Source organism: Eucyclogobius newberryi, unplaced genomic scaffold (assembly GCF_026437365.1).
Source record: "Eucyclogobius newberryi isolate DKJ021-1_F unplaced genomic scaffold, fEucNew1.0.hap1 SCAF_4, whole genome shotgun sequence".
Taxonomy (NCBI): Eukaryota; Metazoa; Chordata; class Actinopteri; order Gobiiformes; family Gobiidae; genus Eucyclogobius; species Eucyclogobius newberryi.
This window is the reverse complement of record NW_027316056.1, coordinates 29,466,327-29,485,182: the sequence shown is the minus strand read 5'-3', so window position 1 is coordinate 29,485,182 and position 18,856 is coordinate 29,466,327. Positions and strand designations below refer to the sequence as shown.

Genomic DNA, 18,856 nt, shown 5'->3' with positions numbered 1-18,856 from the left:
CAGAAATGCAGTTTCTTTCAATGAGCAACTGTGCAAAAGGTGATGCATGTGTCCCTCATTAATTCATACAGGAAAATGCTCAGTTTTTCCTCTTGAGCCAGCCTTCACACATGTCCACTGCTCAGGCTGCTCTCAGGCCCATCCATGGACAGAGAGGAAGAGGGGCGTGCCCGTGGGCCCACAGGTGTAGCGGGCTGGGCGTGGCTCACCTGTGAGGCCATGTCATCAGATTCCCAACGCTCCAGCTCGTCTCTCACCAGCCTCTCCATCTGTTCCCTGTGCCCTTCTGTGTCTCGTCCCAGCCGTTCATCCTGCCACACACAAGAACATGCGCACTCAGGACAGTATTTATGTTACGTGCCCTTACTTCTGCATAGTCTTTTATCATCATAAAGGGCACATATTATGCAAAATCAACTTTAATGAACTGTTAACCATGTTACAACGGTGTTTCCTCATCATTAGTTCCTGTACACTTGTTATTATTTCAAACATTAAGACTTCAGAGTGATTAATGTAGGTTCTAAAATGCCACAATCTGCTGCTTGTTACGCTTAAATGTCACTGTGCAGTTTTGGTAAATAGATCTGTTCCTATTATTGAGTCGTTTTAGAGCAATATTGCAGTTTACAGTGAAATACACATGTAAAATGATGATCTACTTATGCTATAGTTCAATCCATGGGTTTCAGAATTATGAGAAATAAGGACTTAGCGATTACCATTTTAAAACCACATAAATATTATGCCTTTTGAATGCCGAAAAAGTCCTCAAAATGTTGCATAGAACAGGAAGCTGAAACCCATGAATAATACTGTAGGAAAAAAGCATAATATGTCACCTTTATGCACCTTACCGGGGTGACACAACAAAAGAACCTACAAAGCCATACCTCCATAACCCCGTCCAGCAGTCTGCCGAGCACGTCTCTTCTTTTGAGCTTAGCCCTCTCCATGGTCTCTAGCTTCACTATCACAGCATCTATCTTCGACACAATGCTGCCAATGGAGTGCTCCATCCTGTCCACGCGCCTCACCAGCCTGAGAATGACAAGCAAACCGTGCGTTACTACTGTTTTAAATACACCACACGTTTATGTTGGAGTGCTTGAGAATTTATGTAAACGGGAGGAGCGCGTTACACTTGAAACTCCTCGTAGGACACGCCCCCAGAGCTGCTGCCGCGGCGACGTGAGCTGTGTCCGCTGTCCTCGTCGTCGTCCTCCTCCGAGTCGTCCTGTGTGCGGGGGAAGCTCCGCCCAGTGCTCGGCCTGCTCATCGAATTGCGCTCCAGATCCAAGTCCTCCTGCACACACGAGCACAGGCACGCTGAACATCGGGCCCCCCCCCCTTCAAACGCCGCGGGTCTTCGTGTCCTCTCTGTTTGTCCTTTCATCTACTCACCCTCTCCTTCTCGAGATCGTCCCTCATTTGTTGGTGTTCGTGCTCCGACAGCTCCTGGTCGCCATCTTGGTCGTACTTTGCAAAGATGGCCTGAATTTCTGCGTCTGTATGGCCCTTTCTGAAAAACAAAACAAAAACACTATGATACTACCGTATTTTCCGGACTATATGTCGCACCGGAGTATAAGTCGTACTAGCCTAAAAAATGCATAATAGAGAAGAAAAAACATATATAAGTCGCACTGGAGTATGAAATGCAGTTGCAAGTGTGAAAATAACCAATAATATCACATATAAGTCGCTCCGGAGTATAAGTCGCACCCCGGCCAAAACTATGAAAAAAGGTGCGACTTATAGTCCGGAAAATACGGTATTTGTAAAGCGCAATATACATACATTTTATTACTTTTAAAGCAGCTTTTTCTACACAATAAAACGGCTAACCCCTTCAGATCTTGACGGAGTTCGTCTAAGTTGAGCTTGCCCCCCGCTTGCCGCAGGCTGTCCGAGATATCATCCACGGTCGTCTTCTTGAGCCTCAGCTTCATCAGCGCTTTGTTACAGCCCTAGAAAACAAGGTCAAGTCAAATCTACAAATACGTAAGATACAATACAAACACGGTTCCACCTCTCCAAAGTTACACCACGACGGAGAAAGAACTGCCCAGGTTAGTCCCAGGTATTAGACAGTGGATAGTAATGTAACACTTGGATACCAACCGCCATAAAACACCAAAGAAGAAGAAGATAATTGAACATTACTACCAGAATAGTTCTCATCCAATAAAATGTCTAGGCCATAATTAGAAAGAAGAAAGAAAGAACAATTAAGGGCAGGAATATGGGATTATTTAAAGATCTAAAGGCATAGAGAAGGCATACAATGTATAAATAGTAATAATAGTAAATAATCTTCACACGTTCATCTTCAAGGAATATCAGCATTGCATTTGGTCCTGTTTTACTCTGTTTGCGTTAACGCTTATCCTGGTTTGGTACTGTTTTGAGTCCAGGTTAGTCCTAACAAAGACATGGTGTGAACAGAGTAACGTATTTTCCGGAGTATAAGTCGCAGAAGCCAAAAATTGCATAATAGAGAAGAAAAAAACATATATAAGTTGCACTGGAGTATGAAATGCGGTTGCAAGTGTGAAAATAACAAATAATATCAGATAAAAGTGGCTCCGGAGTATAAGTACAAGTATATTGTTATAGATATAAGTATAAATCGCACCCCGGCCAAAACTATGAAAAAGGAAAATACGGTACGCCTTAAAATAGAAGTACTGACGTTGCACTGTCCCGACGGGGAGGGGATTTGAGATTGAGACCGGAACAAAATATGAATACAGTCGTTTTAGAGGGGTTATCACCTTCTTAATGAGATCCGTCATTTCCATCTCAGACCTTTGCTGGGACATATCTGCCTTCACCTCCGAGTAGGTGTCATTGATGATGGCCAAGAACATATTCTGTAACAAAACAAAACGCACAACGCTTTAAAATGATTGTTGACACGCTACTGACAAGCAACTGACATGCTATTGGAATAAACTCTCACCAGGAGAATGAAGAAAATAAAAACTACGAAGGTGGTGAAATAGAGCGGTCCGAGCACTGGGTTTGCGTCCTCGATTTCTGAAAAGTCAAAGTCTCCCAAGATAATGCGGAACTGAGTAAAACTAAAGAGGAAAAAAAACGCTTCATTACTACTTCATAACGTACTAGCATGCACATAATGACATTGTCGAACGCAATATCCTTACATGCTGTCTTGAAATGTGCTAAAGTCACTGACATGCGTCCCAAACACCAAATAAGCCAGCTGCGCATAAGCCAAGAAGATGATGAAGAACATGATGGCAAACCCCACGAGGTCCTTGGCGCAGCGGGACACGGTCGTGGAAAGCTGGCTCATTGTTTTGTTGATGTTGATGAATTTAAAGAGCTGTTAAGAGTGGCATGATTTTGGAACGTACTGTATTCGAAAGACACACATGTCACAGCTAAAATGTAAATATTCATACCTTAACCCATGAGAAGAACACGATGACGGCCGCCACGTTGTTGTACTGAACCTGCAAGTCGGCCAAGGCCTCAAAACTGGGATGAGCGGTGTAGTTCTCCAGCAGGATCTTGAGAAGGTTTCCCCCCATGGCTGTTCTGGTTATGTTCATGATAATCGCAACGGCGCTTAACTAAAAGGCACACAAATTCAACTGAGTGAAACGATTACCGACGGCTGCGTGTGTGCGTTTTGGATTGTGACCGCACGAACCGTGACGATGAGAACGTCGAGGCAGTTCCACAGGCTTTTGAAGTAATGCAGCCGATGGATGCGGATCTCCAGTGCTTCTTCCACGACATAGTAAAGGATGAAGAGGCAGAAGGCGATCTCGCAGACGCACACGAAACAGTCCCAGCTCGACACGTAGCGGATCAAACGCACTGTCTGGAACTGCCAAGAGGTCATGACCCCGCCCGTGGCAGGGAACTCCACCAGCAACCTGAGGAGAAAGAACATACGATGTATCCTTAGCACAAATTACTGCTTTTAAAAATGTGTTTTCGGGTTTTGACGGATTGAATTTGTGAAAACACTGCAAGAAATGGAAGGCAAGAAGCAGCTCTAACCACTGAGCTTCACATTGGCGCAAACTACTTGCCTGACCAGCCATTCCCAACACGTTTCAACAAAACCTGAGGGTCTGGGGCTCGACCGCAGAATTTCAATTTCTAGGGCGGAGTTTAGTGAGACAGAACCAATCACATAAACCCAGAAGTGACACAAAAACGCTTAACCGGATATTACGTAGCCCATGTCAACAAGGCGTGTTCCATGTTATCCGTCCCCGAACGCAGTAAATGTCTCCTGAATCGCGATGACGCCCTTCGTATAACCGCATCTAACACACGTTCATCATGGCGAGTAGAGCGGACTTTCCTGATTGTTCAAAAAGCGAGAGCAGAAGTAAACACTCGGTCACGAGCCGGGTCCGCCATCTTGTCATGTTTTGGAACAGGGGTGTGACGCGTTAAAACCTCCGCCTGGGATTGGATCGAGAGATTATGGTCCGACGACTTCATTGGCTCTGACTCGGATTCCAGACCCTTACGCATTCGAACAGAATGTGGACGGGGCTGGCGAGTCAGGCAAGCAAACTACTTCATAATGACGAGCGGGATTTTTGACACGTTTGAAATATACAACCTGAACTACATGGCTCTGACCTGATGATGCAGAAGAGATTGATGTTGCCATTGTAGACGGAAAAGTCGAGAAATACCGCTCGGGTGCCTCTGTCCAGCCACGAGTTCTGTTTCAAATATCGCAACTGGTGTGACGATTCCCCTTTGGTCCGTGAAAGGTCTTGGTAGTATCCTCCACCTCCGTATTTTGACACTTGGCCCCAGTGACTGCTGCTGTTCAGGTCACTTTCTGTCATGTACACGAACCTGAAAACGGCAAAACAAAACGTAATTGGTAGAAATCGACAAAACAAATGATGCAACAGTTGAAATATTCAAACGCATACGCCGTTCCATTTTTGGGGCCAAACGGGGCCGTGTCCTCGTTGTATACGGTGTACATATCGTAGCAGTCCTGCACTATCTCTCGCAGGTCCTCGTGGACGAAGCAGGACTCGTTGCGCACTTTGACCTGTCTGAGTCGGGGGACGCCGAGGAGGAGATTCTCGTAGTAAATAAGGCTCTGATTGGACGACAGGCTTTTGTTATTGTACCACACATCCCAGTACATGCCGTTCAGAAAGGGTCCTTCTGTGAACTGAAATTTGAGAAAAACAGAATTGCTTTTCTGACGGATAAATTACTTTTTTTTGGGATGAATTACTTCTGTGCAGCATTTATACCTTCCAGAAATCCTCCATGGTGGAAAGACTTCTGAATGTTGCAGGATCGCCAACAGACAGTGGTGTGTCCAGGAAAAGTTGAGACATGACTTTGGTGTAATAGTACATATTGGCGCTCACCATCCCATACGTCACTGTAGAACGACATCAAGCGTAAATGTGTAACTGTGTAGCGAGAGGGTAGAATGTTTATACCATTTTCTTTTGGTTTGAAAAAGTAAGGTACTGGAAATAACATTTAATTGGAAACCATTTCCTGATCCACCCCAAACCACAATTAGGCATGATTCAATGCAGCTTAAAACAGAAATATCGCTGGCAGTTTTTGCTCTCATTTTGTCATATTTATATAGTAATAGCGTATATTCCTACGTTTATAAACATGGCATAATACTTTGCAATAAAAATAGCTCATTAATGAGTTTACTTACAGATACAAAGAGTGATGAGGAATGCAATATAAGTAAGCATTTCCCTTAAGATGTTCCACAGATATCTTTCCCTGCTACTGTCACTGTCTTCCATCAACTCCGTGCCCCACAAAACTGAAAGTGCACAAAGTAAAGAGTGAAACAATACTTACTATAATAATACTAATACTATAGTACATGTCTTGATGATAGTACTTGTATGACATTACCTCTGATCTTATGGAGTATTCTCTTCATGCAGCTGGGGTGTCTGTCCTGCTGCTGGCTGTCCACTGTGGGAGTGGGGTACATGGCTCCCCGGGGCATGTGTCCACTTCCCCCGGCAGTGAAGCTGCCCAGGCCGCTGCTGCAGCTGCTGCTGGAGGCCGTGGAGGCAGACCGAGCCCCGGGACTCGATGGAGGCCAGTCCGCTTTCATAATCTCGTCCTCTGGCTCAAAGCCCGGGTTGTCCCGGCTCCATGCCTGTCTGGACGGTGGTGATGGGGTTCCTATCGCTCCTCCGAGTCCCAGATCTTGATGCTGGATGTTCTCCATCTCTATCCCTTCATTAGAGTCCGGGTTGTGTGGAGACCTGGCCGCTTGGCTTTGCGGAGATGGTTGCGGTCTAACTCTGGATGAACTCATAGTTCAAACGTCTGATTTTAGCCTTACCCAAAATAAAAGCGCTTTAAAGCATTTTAATTTGTTTCAGGCTAGTTGTTTTAGTAAAAGTTCACTACACGGACTGTTAAAAAGCGTTCTTCTAAATGCGATGCGCTGCTCCTGAATCCAGCAGAACCTCAGCTCTCACAAAGTCACAAAACATCCTGGCGTCCAGACAAAGCGGCTTCTGTGAGGATTTGACCGAATAAACAGTGACAACACTCGATGGCTCACATTTTCTACGCAAAAGTTAAAGTTTCCTCTTTCGCAGTCGGAGAAAGTTAGTGTTCCAGCTGCAAGACAGCCATCTTGTTCTTGAACTGTTCCCCCAAAACTCAGACTTTCATTTGAAGGGCTCAGGTTTCACTGGTGATGGCGCCGTGGTGAGAGCCACTGGAAACATCAGGGAACATCAGGAAACATCATGGAAACATCAGGAAACATCATGGAAACATCATCGAAAGTATCCTCCGTGGATGGATCAAGATAACTTACAACTTTGGGGAAAAGTTGCTATAATATTTTTTTTTTAATGTACTTGGTAAATTGGAAATGGAATGTAAATCGGTCTCAATTTAGATTCATTTAACGTAAATTAGGTCTTGAAGTTAACCATATTATTTCAATAGCACATTCCTTGCTATCAAATACAATTAGAATGAACATTTAGGTTTTACATTTAGGCAGTATTACACAACCTCGTGTTTTGGTCAGTGGTTGCTATGACAACATATGATGACAACAGTCAGGGTTGCCAGCACAGCATGAGCCTCTGTTTAGAGCAGGGGTGGGCAATTGTTTTCCTCCGAGGGCGATATTCGAATCCAGGCAAGTGGCGGAGGGCCGGCCCGTGATCATTGGTGTGAAAAAAATAAGATATATATATATATATATATATATATATATATATATATAAAATATATAAGATATATATATCTTAATATATTAAATATTAAATAAGATATCACTTTTCTGTCAAATATAGACTATTGAATCTGTTATTTAATTAATTTCATGTCATCTTTATTAAGGATACAAGTGCAGACAGATGTTACAGACAGTTAAAAAATAGAAACTAAAATCTTTCTGGGGGCCGGATTAAACATGCCGAGGGCCACATCTTGCCCCTGGGGCCACAAATGCCCGGGTCTGGTTTAGACAGTTTGGGCCTACTGCTCGGTTATTCAGCATGAACAAACAAAAAAACATTGTGGCTTTATGTTTTGTTGCTTGATAATTGAACAATGAATGTTCATGTTGATGTCCCTTCCCAGTGAGCTTTCTCAGATAAATCTGGCCAGGTCAGGTTTTCTGCTGTGACCCGAGTCTAAATGGCAGTCTGCATTCCTGCTCTTCTGAGATGGAAGCACGGGTTCTTCTGAAATAGATTTCAGGCTTTGAAAATTATTTACAAAGAAGTTTTGGTCTGGAATCCAATCCAACCCAGTCGCTCCAATTTCCAAAGGGAGTGATTCGCCCTCAGAGGCGACTGTTGTTGTGATTTTGGGCCTTACAAAAATAAATTGATTTGATTACAAAAATAAATTGATGAGTGATTGACAGGCGAATTAACCAATCAGACAAATGCATTGTCCGTTCGTGTCTAAACAAACATGGAGGCTTATGAGGAACAAATACGAATAACCAGGGGCGGCTGGTGGTGCAAAATATAGGGGGCGCTATTTGACATAACCGTGTTTTTGTTTTTCTTGTGTCCAAAATTGAATATTTTACATTGATTGTATAAATATATATTAAACACACATTTACAACAGAATTAATTAAGTAAACACACTTTATTTCCACTTTTGATAATGATAATATAACAACTTAGAGGTGCATACCATTTGTGAGAAAATACATTTGACACTTTATAGAATATCAGATTGTAAAGAGCAAAACAAACATCTCAGTGATACGGTAACTGATAGTGCATATTAGCAATTACAACAGTTACAAGTAGTATACACGGAAAACAAGGCGTGTGGCACTTCTACGTATGGCGCACATCAGAATCAGAATCAGAAAGGGTTTATTGCCATTGTCAATGAACAAAATTCACAAACATAGGAACTTGTCTTGGTGATTCAGTGGAACATAAAACAATACATCTGTGTCTCCAGCGTAAACAGCGTAGCTCCGTGGCGTATACACTACGCTGAAATGGGCGATGAAGAAATCGCCCTTTTCAGACAGTTTTACTATAGCTTTTCCCATAGTTCATTTTGCTCGGAATGTGACGGGCTAAAGATTCCCATTACTTTTCTATGAGGCTCAGGAGTGATTTTCAAACAGCCCCACACCGTACGTAGAAAAGAGACGTACGCAGCACAAAGTATCTATCCTGTATATATATATATATATATATATATATATATATATATATATAGTTTTAGACAAAACAATTGTTGAATACCGTTTGACATAATTGGCTGATTGCCAGGGGGGGCGGCGCCCCATCACCCTTAATGGACAAGCCGCCACTGTGATTAACAATTGAAAACAAAATATCATGGCCTATCTTTTGATTGCAAAAAAAGTTCTCAAAATGCATAGGTATCACAGGAAACTGAAACCTATTAATAGTATAGATTATTGGTTCACAAAGTGGGGGTTGGGACCCTAAAATTACGTAACTGTATTCTATTCTTCTAAATTTCTTTTAAACAGTATGTTTTTGTTGAATTGGGTCAGTTAACTACTTAAAAATATACAAATGTTGTTGTTGTCTTATGGCGGTTGGCATCCAAGTGTTGCATTACCGCCAGACTTTATTCCTTAGACTTTGTCCTAGTCCTAAAAGTTCTTCTTCCAGTGCTTTGACAAAGCCCAAGAGGTCATGAGATGTCTCAGACTCTGTCGTAGTCCGTAAAAGTACTCCTTCCATTGCTTTGGTGTTACAAAGCCCGTGAAGTCATGATATGTCTTTGTGACTTGTCGTAGAATAGTTAGGCCCGAGCGCCACAAGCTGGCGAGAGGCCTATTAGTCTCGTAAGGCCGTGCGAAGCACGGCTGCGAAAGTGCGCACGTAGTGCGCACGAAATCGAGCGCGAAGCGCTCGCCCACTTCCAAACACTCACTAACGCACTCCTCCACTCATGCACGCCCCGTGCATGCTAATTAGTTGTAGGAAAATGAAACATTACCGTTGTAAACGGGCGAAGCTCGTGCAAAAGTTTGCACTAAACGAGCACTTTACATTCCCCATCTCTTGCATGTTCCGTGCATATAAGCATGTAATGCAAAAATTGAACATTATTACTGTATAGAGGGCCAAAAACACAAAGTGGGCGGAGCCCACTCAAAATTATCGAAAGTACCCGTCAGTGACCAGGGACCCACACCATGAGGTAGGAAAGCGCGAGCGCTTTCCGAAAATGTATAGTTTATGATATTTGAAAAATGGGAAACATTGTTTTCGCATCGGAATATTATTCTTTCTTCTTCTTCTCGGGACCAACCCCCCCATTTTTCACCCAGTGAACATTGACGAAAAGTCAAAAAAATTTGCACACCTCTAAAAATCGTGCCTCTCTACATTCTGGCTATTTCCCTTTTCTAAAATAAAAAAAAATTGGCGCGTCAGCGCCCCCAAATGTACCAAAAATGCATTGAGGGATGGGAAATGACCCAAAAAAAATCTGATCGTAGAATCATGAAATTTGGCGCAGAGGTAGATGGTGACAAGAGAAGTAAAAAATATTATTACGGCAACGCCGTCTGCCCAACCAAATGTCGGCCATATTGCTTCAAAAATGGCTAAACATGACTTCGGAGTTTTTCCAAACGTCGTACTTTTACGAACTCCTCCCAGGGCGTTGGCCCTAAAAAGCTGAAATTTGGTGAAAATGCTACTGAGGAGTGGAACATCAAAAGTTATCCAAATTACATTGATACCTCTCACGGTCTCTGTGCGGCGAAGCCGCAAACTGTAGCTAGAATTTCAGAAATCTCCCATATGTAAAATTTCTGCCGTTTGCGCAGATAAAGTCAGAATTGCGTCAAATTAGAATCAGTTGTTAAACTCTTTGCCCTAAACCTACTTGAAGTGAAATAAATTTATTTGGCGCCACAGCGCCCCCTACAGATTTTATATGGAGGTTGAATGTTTAGTTTTGCGAAATTATCTGAAATTTGACACACAACTCAATTTTGGCATCCCCATCAAAAAAGTCAATGAGACCCATGTCATAATTGTTATGGCGTTGCCGTAGCGATGACCAAAACCTCCCATGTTATTCCAATGGGGAAATCGCCAGAACATGTTTACACTTTAGACTTTCTGTCATGGAATTAGACATACACCGATGCTATTCCTTAACACATAGAGAACACAATTCAACCTAGAATATGAAACGACACAGAAACATCAGACATTTGTGTGGCATGCATGGGAGAAAACGCGGGGACTGTGTCAGCCAGGCCGTTGTAAGGAGCCTGGCTGACCCTCCTGCGTCTCACCCCCGCGTCTCACACCGTTTTTTCCCATGCTGGTTGGTTTTATTAGATATTCTGGAATAGGCGGGTCACATTTCTCATTGGTCAGCCTCACATCAAGGCACTTGGTATTTTTCCGTAGAGATAAAGCCTTGGGTAAACATTACCCAGACTCCTCTGGGTTATCACCCCCCCTAGGGTAAACATCCTTTGGCCCATCTTTACGACCCCTTCACAAACAAATGCTGTCACACACCCGTTCTTCTCTTAGACTAATGATGCAGATAAAATATCACTATTATGCAGATAAAATACATCACAGAAATATAATCATATATTCACATTTTATCACATTTCCCTCCTGTTTATCAAAGCATTAGTCTACTATATCATGTGCCAAACACATTACTCATTTCAGTTTTCAACATGTCTTTCATATTGTTGTTAAAATGACACTTTTACACACAAAAAATAATGCACATTTCTCAAACATTGAACACACTTCTTTTCTCTCGGCCCACAACATTTCTACTGCATTACTGTCCTAAATTTTTAGTCAGATTGGTCAATCTCTGTAATTTGACAAACAGACAATTTATCTTGTCTATAATTTGGTGCGGTGTGATGGGAAATATAGAAGTACAAGCGGAAAGACCACGCTGCTCTGTGGTCAGTCAGTTTGACTCGTCAGGGACCTCTGGACACCCCAATAGAATCAAATACGTAGTATCAGGTGCTACTGGGACCAGATTGTCCACTAACCTCTCGACCTTGACCCTGCGGTATGGTTCTGGGTGATGCTGGTCTTTGTTATGACCATGGCTGGCCACAAAAGGGATACATAGGCACAACGTCCCACAAGTGTCCCCACATCACCATACGTCCTCTCTTGGTTTCTTAAGAGACCTTCTCCCGCTGCTCGCTTCGCTCACACCTATGACACATATGAACTGGTACATTTCCCATCTCAATTCATAATCTCATTAACATTACATGTAGTTATGTTGTAGCAGATAAAAAAGAACTCTCTTAGTTAGTGCAAACAACTGTGGCTGTATAATATGCCATTGTGTTTCTTCAGCCTCTGTCATGTCAATTATACATTGTACATTATTACACATCATGCATTTCATAACCTTTCAAGTTGATCACTTATTTTCTTCCCTCTATTCCAGGTCTGTGTATGTTTCATTTCCCGGTAAACACAGTTGTGTATGTTGATCGATTGTCCCGATTGTCCCGATTGTCCCGATTGTCCGGTGCATAATACAGGTGTTCAGCACCCATATTACCGTCATCACTTGATGATGATAACTGTTGATTCTTTTTCCACAGAGTATGGTACTCTGCGCACCGTAGCCTCTGTCTCTCGTTCATCGTAGCAGAGTATCGTACTCTACCGTAGACTCTGGACAAAACTCATACAAACGAAGTCCTGCGTCTGCGATGTTATGGATCTGCCGCTGTGTTGTCCAGACATTTCTCTCACTTTCCCATGAGAGCACCCATGTTCTCGTCCTCCCCTGGTCGGTGTGAGGACGACACGGTGTGGCTCCGTCCACTTTGCTCCGTCCACTTGGATCGTCTCTGTAAACACCACATCTCCAACACGTTCTGCTGTGGTGATAAACAAAGTCTTTTCGACAATTCAGTGTATTTCAAACAGTTTTCTTGTTTACAATTTTTTTTTTAGTAATTATTGATTCGGAATATTTGTTTACACGTACATATCCCTCCTTTTTGAGATATGGAATTCCCATTTCTCAAACTTCTACACAATTCTACATTTAACCAAAATTAAATACTCCAGATAGTTTACAACGATGTAATCAAGGAAGAGATGGAATTGCGTCTGTCACTCCACTCCGCAATGGCACCTCTTGACCTTTCACAGTTCAGTGGTCACATCCCTGGCTGAGCCCCCCCTTCCACGGCGCTGGGCTCCCACCCTGTGTGTCTGTAATCCGACACTGCCTCTGCGATCTGTAACTTGTAAATCTGTTTTACCACCATTTGTTTCAAACTCCAAATGTTTAAAAATCTAAATGTTTCAAACTCTAAAAGTTTCAAACTCTAAAAATCTGGTGTCCACGTGTGCGCGCGTATGTATGTATGTATGTATGTATGTGCAATACAAATACATCAAACAATAATAATTATCTCAATAATTCCCCCGTTGAGCTGGCCATAAGGGTCAGTTCACAACTTAGAATTCTTCATCATAATTAACAATTTCACATCTCCTCTGTGGGTGTGGCCTGAATAAAATCACACATCTAATGTAATATGTGCTAATCTTCTATATGTGCTTCAGGTGAGTTTCAAACTCAATCTCTCACACCTGCTCATGTGGTGCTTTACAACATTGTGTATTAGTTTGTTCTAGCAAGTCTATATGTGTATAAAAATCAAAATGATTCTAAACCTTCCCCTGGTTATAGTTTTCACTATCTCCAGGTAATCTGCGGGTCTCGTAAAATTTATTCTACTCCCCCCAGGCCCTTCCTGTAGTCTAACCCCTCTTGGCTCCGACCTGAGTCCTATAATGTTTAAGTCCTGTTATCACTGGTTTTCATAACTTCTATAGCGTCTAAATTTAGATGATATTGTCTTATTTAAATCTATTCAATTCTTGATTGAATCTCCACAATCCTTCAGGTATTTACTTTAGAATGTCAAATTCTTTCCCTGTTAATGTTAACTCTTCTCCTTATTACCCATCACGTCAACCCTCCCCCTGAGGTGGTGTTGCTCTTAATTGTCACTGTGATACGTAAAGATAACGACATCTGCTCCATCCTGAGTCCTCCAGATTCTTTGCCAGTCAATAGCCCCTTTTATCTCTGGCTATCTTCATGACTTGGTGTCCTGTTGTCTTTAGTTAATAAACACATGTATGTCCCATGTCCCCCCACTTCTGCGTAAATTGCCCTAGTTAATGACCCATTCATGTCTTTCCTGGGAGGGCATTGGACGTCACTATTTAACTTATTCCCTCACTTACGTCTACATGCAATACGAGGTTTCCTCATGATAATACAAATAAATAAGTTACTGATATAACTTTTACTATCACTTTACTTACTACTCATTCTATGTCCAAAAACTTCAGTAGTCACTCATTTAACCATATTATCACTTCCAGGCCTGTGCCTGTATTTGATTCTAAATTCAAAAACCCTTCTGTCTTTTCGTCCTGTACTTTCATCTAGTCATGCATTAAGTCCAAAAAGATAATTTTCGTCAAGTCCAAAAATAAAACAAAACAAAACAAAACGTAGGTTTGTTCTGTGCACACAAAAAACACGATACCGTAAAAACACGACTTTTGTCTTCTATGTCGGGGACAGGAAGTGTCCTGTCTGTGATCACATTCCCCAAAAAATTGGCCATCTATAAAAATCTGAATTAATCTTCATCTCTTATCAAGTTTAATACAATCTTTATAATTGATTGTTCAATCAAACAATCAAACAAAACCCTTAAAATTTGTTCTACAGAGCTCTCAAATACTAAAATTTAAAACCAGCTGAGTTTAGTTTTACTTATTTCATCAGTTCAGAGCGTCCTCTGAACTGCTTTCCCACCATTCTCCTGCCTTGTTGACCCCCCTTATCTCCCCCTCTCTGCCACGTCATCTGAGCACGCTGGAAGTCTCCCTCCAAAATCCTCTTATGACTTTTCCTTTGTCTTTTTACAGTTTGGGGTGATAATTTTGGCATTATGTGGTCTCGGTCGTCTGAGAGAAATGCTACTTCCTTTACAGTCACGGTTAATGTCAAGCTTCTAGAGAAATTCCTTATTAGATTCCTCCGGACATAAACGTGGTGTTTAAGATTCACCCGTGACTGCAAATTTTAGATCTCTCAGAATAACGCCTTGTGACCCTTGTATGATTAATTGTGATTCTCACTTAGTGTTAGTTAATCACTTATTAATCCTCATTCACACATTCACACTTCTCTCTTACTTACTTCGCTCGTGCACAGCGCTTACATTCACTCATCTTTATGTCAGTAATAACTCGTACATAAGGCTTCATAATTTTTTTTCGGTGAGAAACTTAACTCGTGGTGAGCAATTTAACTCCTTTATGTGTGAAACTTATCTTCACAAAGCTAACCAATATTTTTCTTTTTAATAAGTAAATATTAAACTCCTGTATCTTATTTAATGAGTAAATATTAAACTCCTGTATTTTTTGTCAAATGAGAAATATTAAACTCCTGTATTTTTTGTCAAATGAGAAATATTAAACTCCTGTATTTTTTGTCAATGAGAAATATTAAACTCCTGTATTTTTGACTGAGAAATATTAAACTCCTGTATTTTTTGACTGAGAAATATTAAACTCCTGTATTTTTGACTGAGAAATATTAAACTCCTGTATTTTCTGTCTGAGAAATATTAAACTCCTGTATTTTTTGTCAATGAGAAATATTAAACTCCTGTATTTTTTGACTGAGAAATATTAAACTCCTGTATTTTTGACTGAGAAATATTAAACTCCTCTTTATGCGAGTAACTAAACTCCTGCACAAAGCCTATGCATAAAACGTTTCATGGCTAAGTCTTTCACACACAAAATTTTGTCTGACCTTCTTTGTCGCCTGTGTTCTCCTGCTGCTTCGAAACGACGCGCTCTCCTCGCGGAGACTGAGGTGCGATGGGCGGCCACGGGAAAAGTGGACTTCCTTTAGCTATGCACAGACTTCACCGATTCACCCGTCAATCTCCGCGAAGGGGCTGCTTGTCATCCGGCTCGAAGGACCAGAAAATGTCATGGAATTAGACATACACCGATGCTATTCCTTAACACATAGAGAACACAATTCAACCTAGAATATGAAACGACACAGAAACATCAGACATTTGTGTGGCATGCATGGGAGAAAACGCGGGGACTGTGTCAGCCAGGCCGTTGTAAGGAGCCTGGCTGACCCTCCTGCGTCTCACCCCCGCGTCTCACACCGTTTTTTCCCATGCTGGTTGGTTTTATTAGATATTCTGGAATAGGCGGGTCACATTTCTCATTGGTCAGCCTCACATCAAGGCACTTGGTATTTTTCCGTAGAGATAAAGCCTTGGGTAAACATTACCCAGACTCCTCTGGGATATCACCCCCCCCTAGGGTAAACATCCTTTGGCCCATCTTTACGACCCCTTCACAAACAAATGCTGTCACACACCCGTTCTTCTCTTAGACTAATGATGCAGATAAAATATCACTATTATGCAGATAAAATACATCACAGAAATATAATCATATATTCACATTTTATCACACTTTCACAAACTCCTCCCAGGGCGTTAGCCCTATTAACCTGAAATTTGGTGAGACTCATCTTCAGTGGTGGACCATCAAAAGGTATCCACATTTTTATTCAAAGAGTCACGGTGTCTGTGCGGCAAAGCCGCACATTTTGCCAAGAATTCAAAATAAAATTGCTTTTTGATGGTAAAACAAAGGGGAGAAGATGTGACAGCGTCACAGATTCAGCAGTAGGCGTAATAAAAGGACAATTGGGGCGCGTTAGCGCCCCCTCCTCTTGCGGCGTGGCGGCCGCGTAGCGAGGGCCGATCATTGCCGCTTGCGGCTATATTTGTCGTTGTTGTTGTTGTTTTATGGCAGTTTGTTGTTGTTGTTGTTGTTGTTGTTGTTTTATGGCGGTTGGCATCCGAGTGTTGCATTACCGCCAGACTTTATTCCTTAGACTTTGTCGGTTGGGTTGTTGTTGTTGTTGTTGTTGTTCCATGGCGGTTGGCATCCGAGTGTTGCATCACCGCCAGACTTCACTCCTCAGACGTTTCGTAGTCCTCAGACTCTGTCGTAGTCCGTAAAAGTACTCCTCCCATTGCTTTGGCGTACAAAGCCCATGAGGTCATGATGTGTTTTTGTGACTAGAATAGTTGTTGTGTCAGAGACCAACCGGCTTTATTCCAGGGAGACTCCTCCCCACCTTCCTCGCCCTCCTCGACGTTCGGTTAGAAGTCCTTCTTCCATCACTTTGGCGTTTCTAGGCCCACGAAGTCCAAGCGCGTTAGGACATCCTCTTGCTCCTCATCCTCGGCTCAGTCTCCAACACCCCCCACCTCTATAAACGTTTACCCAGCCCTGTGCTACATAATTAAGCAACCACAGCCTGACACAAACCCTGTGACTGGATCGCCAGAACGTTCCGCAGATTGAACTCCCGCCCATTATTCTGAAACCACAAGGCCAACCCGGCCCTTTCCCTATCATAAGCCTCACAGCAAATCAGCACATGCTCGACAGTCTCTGGCACCTGACAGTGACCACACAGACCGGTCGGATGTTTGCCTATCCTACTCAGTGACCAATTGAGTCCAGTATGGCCAATCCTCATGCGGGCGAAGGCCCTTTCCTCCCACGCGTTCCTGCCCATAGACCCGCAAGGACCCACACTACCCTGTATGTGATAGAGATGCCGTCCAGTAACACAGTGGCTCCAAAATTCCTGCCAAAGGCCGACCACATGACTCTTGATAACGGGCTTGATTTCAGACTTGCCCAACTCAACCGCCGCGTCCAAGTGTTGCAGTACCACCAGACTTTATTCTTTCGACTTCATCTTTCAGAGTGTCCTTCTTTGATGTTCGGCGCTTCCGCCGCACAGCTTTATTCTTTAGGCTTCATTCTTTAGGCTTTGATATTTCCACTGATGTCACTGCTTGGTAGCCGTGCATCTACGAGACTGGGCGAGGATAGGAGACCGTTTTATGGCGGTTGGTAAGCGTGGAGGAGCAGCCTTTTCTGCCTGCACGTGCCCGGAAACGTAAAAAGTCCCTTAGCTCGTCCGAGGGTTCTGGGAATGAGCAGCAGGATGAGGCTGAAGCTATTGATATCCGGGGTGAGAGCAGAGACTGTAAGGTGATCATAAAGCTTGCACAGGATAGTGCATCCTTTAAGGAGTTGAATTCAGTGGCATTGTCAAAGAGCCTAACTGTAGCTGTGGGAGTGATCAAGAGTGCGAGTGTCCGTAGAGATGGCTCGCTGCTGGTCGTGTGCAAGGACGCGGCTCAGCAACGGAAGGCGATTGGAACTAAACGTCTGGGTGGAAAGGACATTCTTGTGTCTGATGCTGAAAGAAACACGGTCAGAGGGGTTATCGTAGGTGTCCCTACGGCGACGTCTGTGGATGAAGTTAAGGAGAATTTGACTGGAGTTACGGTGGTGGACGCTAGGCGTTTGAAGGTGACCCGGTTTGGGGTAAGATGTGACAGCTTGTCGGTAATGGTAACACTTGAAGGGAGGTGCCTGCCTAGTAAGGTGTTCATTGGGTACATGTGCTATAGCGTCAGGCCATATGTTCCGCCGCCCCTGCGTTGCTTTAAGTGCCAGCGCTTTGGGCATATTGCAGCGGTCTGTAGAGGGAAGCAAAGATGTGGTAAATGTGCAGGAGACCACGAGTATGGGAAGTGTGACGTGGGTGCAAAACTGAAGTGCTGTAACTGTGGGGAAGAACATAGCTCTGCCTTCGGGGGATGCAGGTTTAGCAAAAGAGCTGCTGAGGTGCAGAAAATAAAGGTCTCTCAAGGTATATCCTATGCAGATGCAGTCAAGAAAGTTTCAAGTAACGAGTTTAGAGTAAATACAGAGAGGGGAGCCAGCGCTGCCCCCAGCCAGGGCGAAATGAGAAAGGCCAGCGTGGCTCCCAAGAAGTGTGAAGGTTTCAAGAGTGGAGGTCCCAAGTGTGCAGGTTCCAGAATTAATGAGAATACCCTGGTTGTGGATAGAGAGGATTTTGTACTCTTTATGGTGGATGTTGTAAACTGTGCTGCTCAGACTCAAAGCAGAACTGAAAGGATCAGGATCATTGCTAAAGCTGCAGGGAGATTCCTTGGAACAAAGGAGCTTGATTGGGCAGATATAGAAAACAGGCTAAAGGCGCTAAATGGGAGTCGGAGTGATGGGGGTCTGCTTGTGGGGAGTCAGAGTGATCAGAGTGACGAGATGGGGGTGGGGGTGGTCTCCTGTCCTCGTCCAGTCTCGTAGACGCACGGCTACCAAGCAGCGACATCAGTGGAAATATTAAAGCCTATAGAATG

General features: G+C 43.1%; 1 protein-coding gene across 1 annotated transcript; it reads right to left on the bottom strand.

The window, feature by feature from the left end:
• Positions 1–92: 92 nt before the first annotated feature.
• pkd2 (polycystic kidney disease 2) lies at positions 93–6,694 on the bottom strand. Its single transcript, XM_072462357.1, has 15 exons — positions 5,917–6,694; positions 5,708–5,821; positions 5,277–5,410; positions 4,941–5,191; positions 4,636–4,860; positions 3,683–3,911; positions 3,432–3,602; positions 3,171–3,352; positions 2,966–3,086; positions 2,778–2,876; positions 1,849–1,970; positions 1,405–1,522; positions 1,143–1,306; positions 894–1,041; positions 93–311 (listed from the first exon to the last, which is right to left on the bottom strand). The coding sequence occupies exons 1-15, from the start codon at positions 6,329–6,331 to the stop codon at positions 105–107; spliced, it is 2,700 nt and encodes an 899-aa protein (XP_072318458.1). The 5' UTR covers positions 6,332–6,694; the 3' UTR covers positions 93–104.
• Between the last annotated feature and the right edge of the window lie 12,162 nt (positions 6,695–18,856).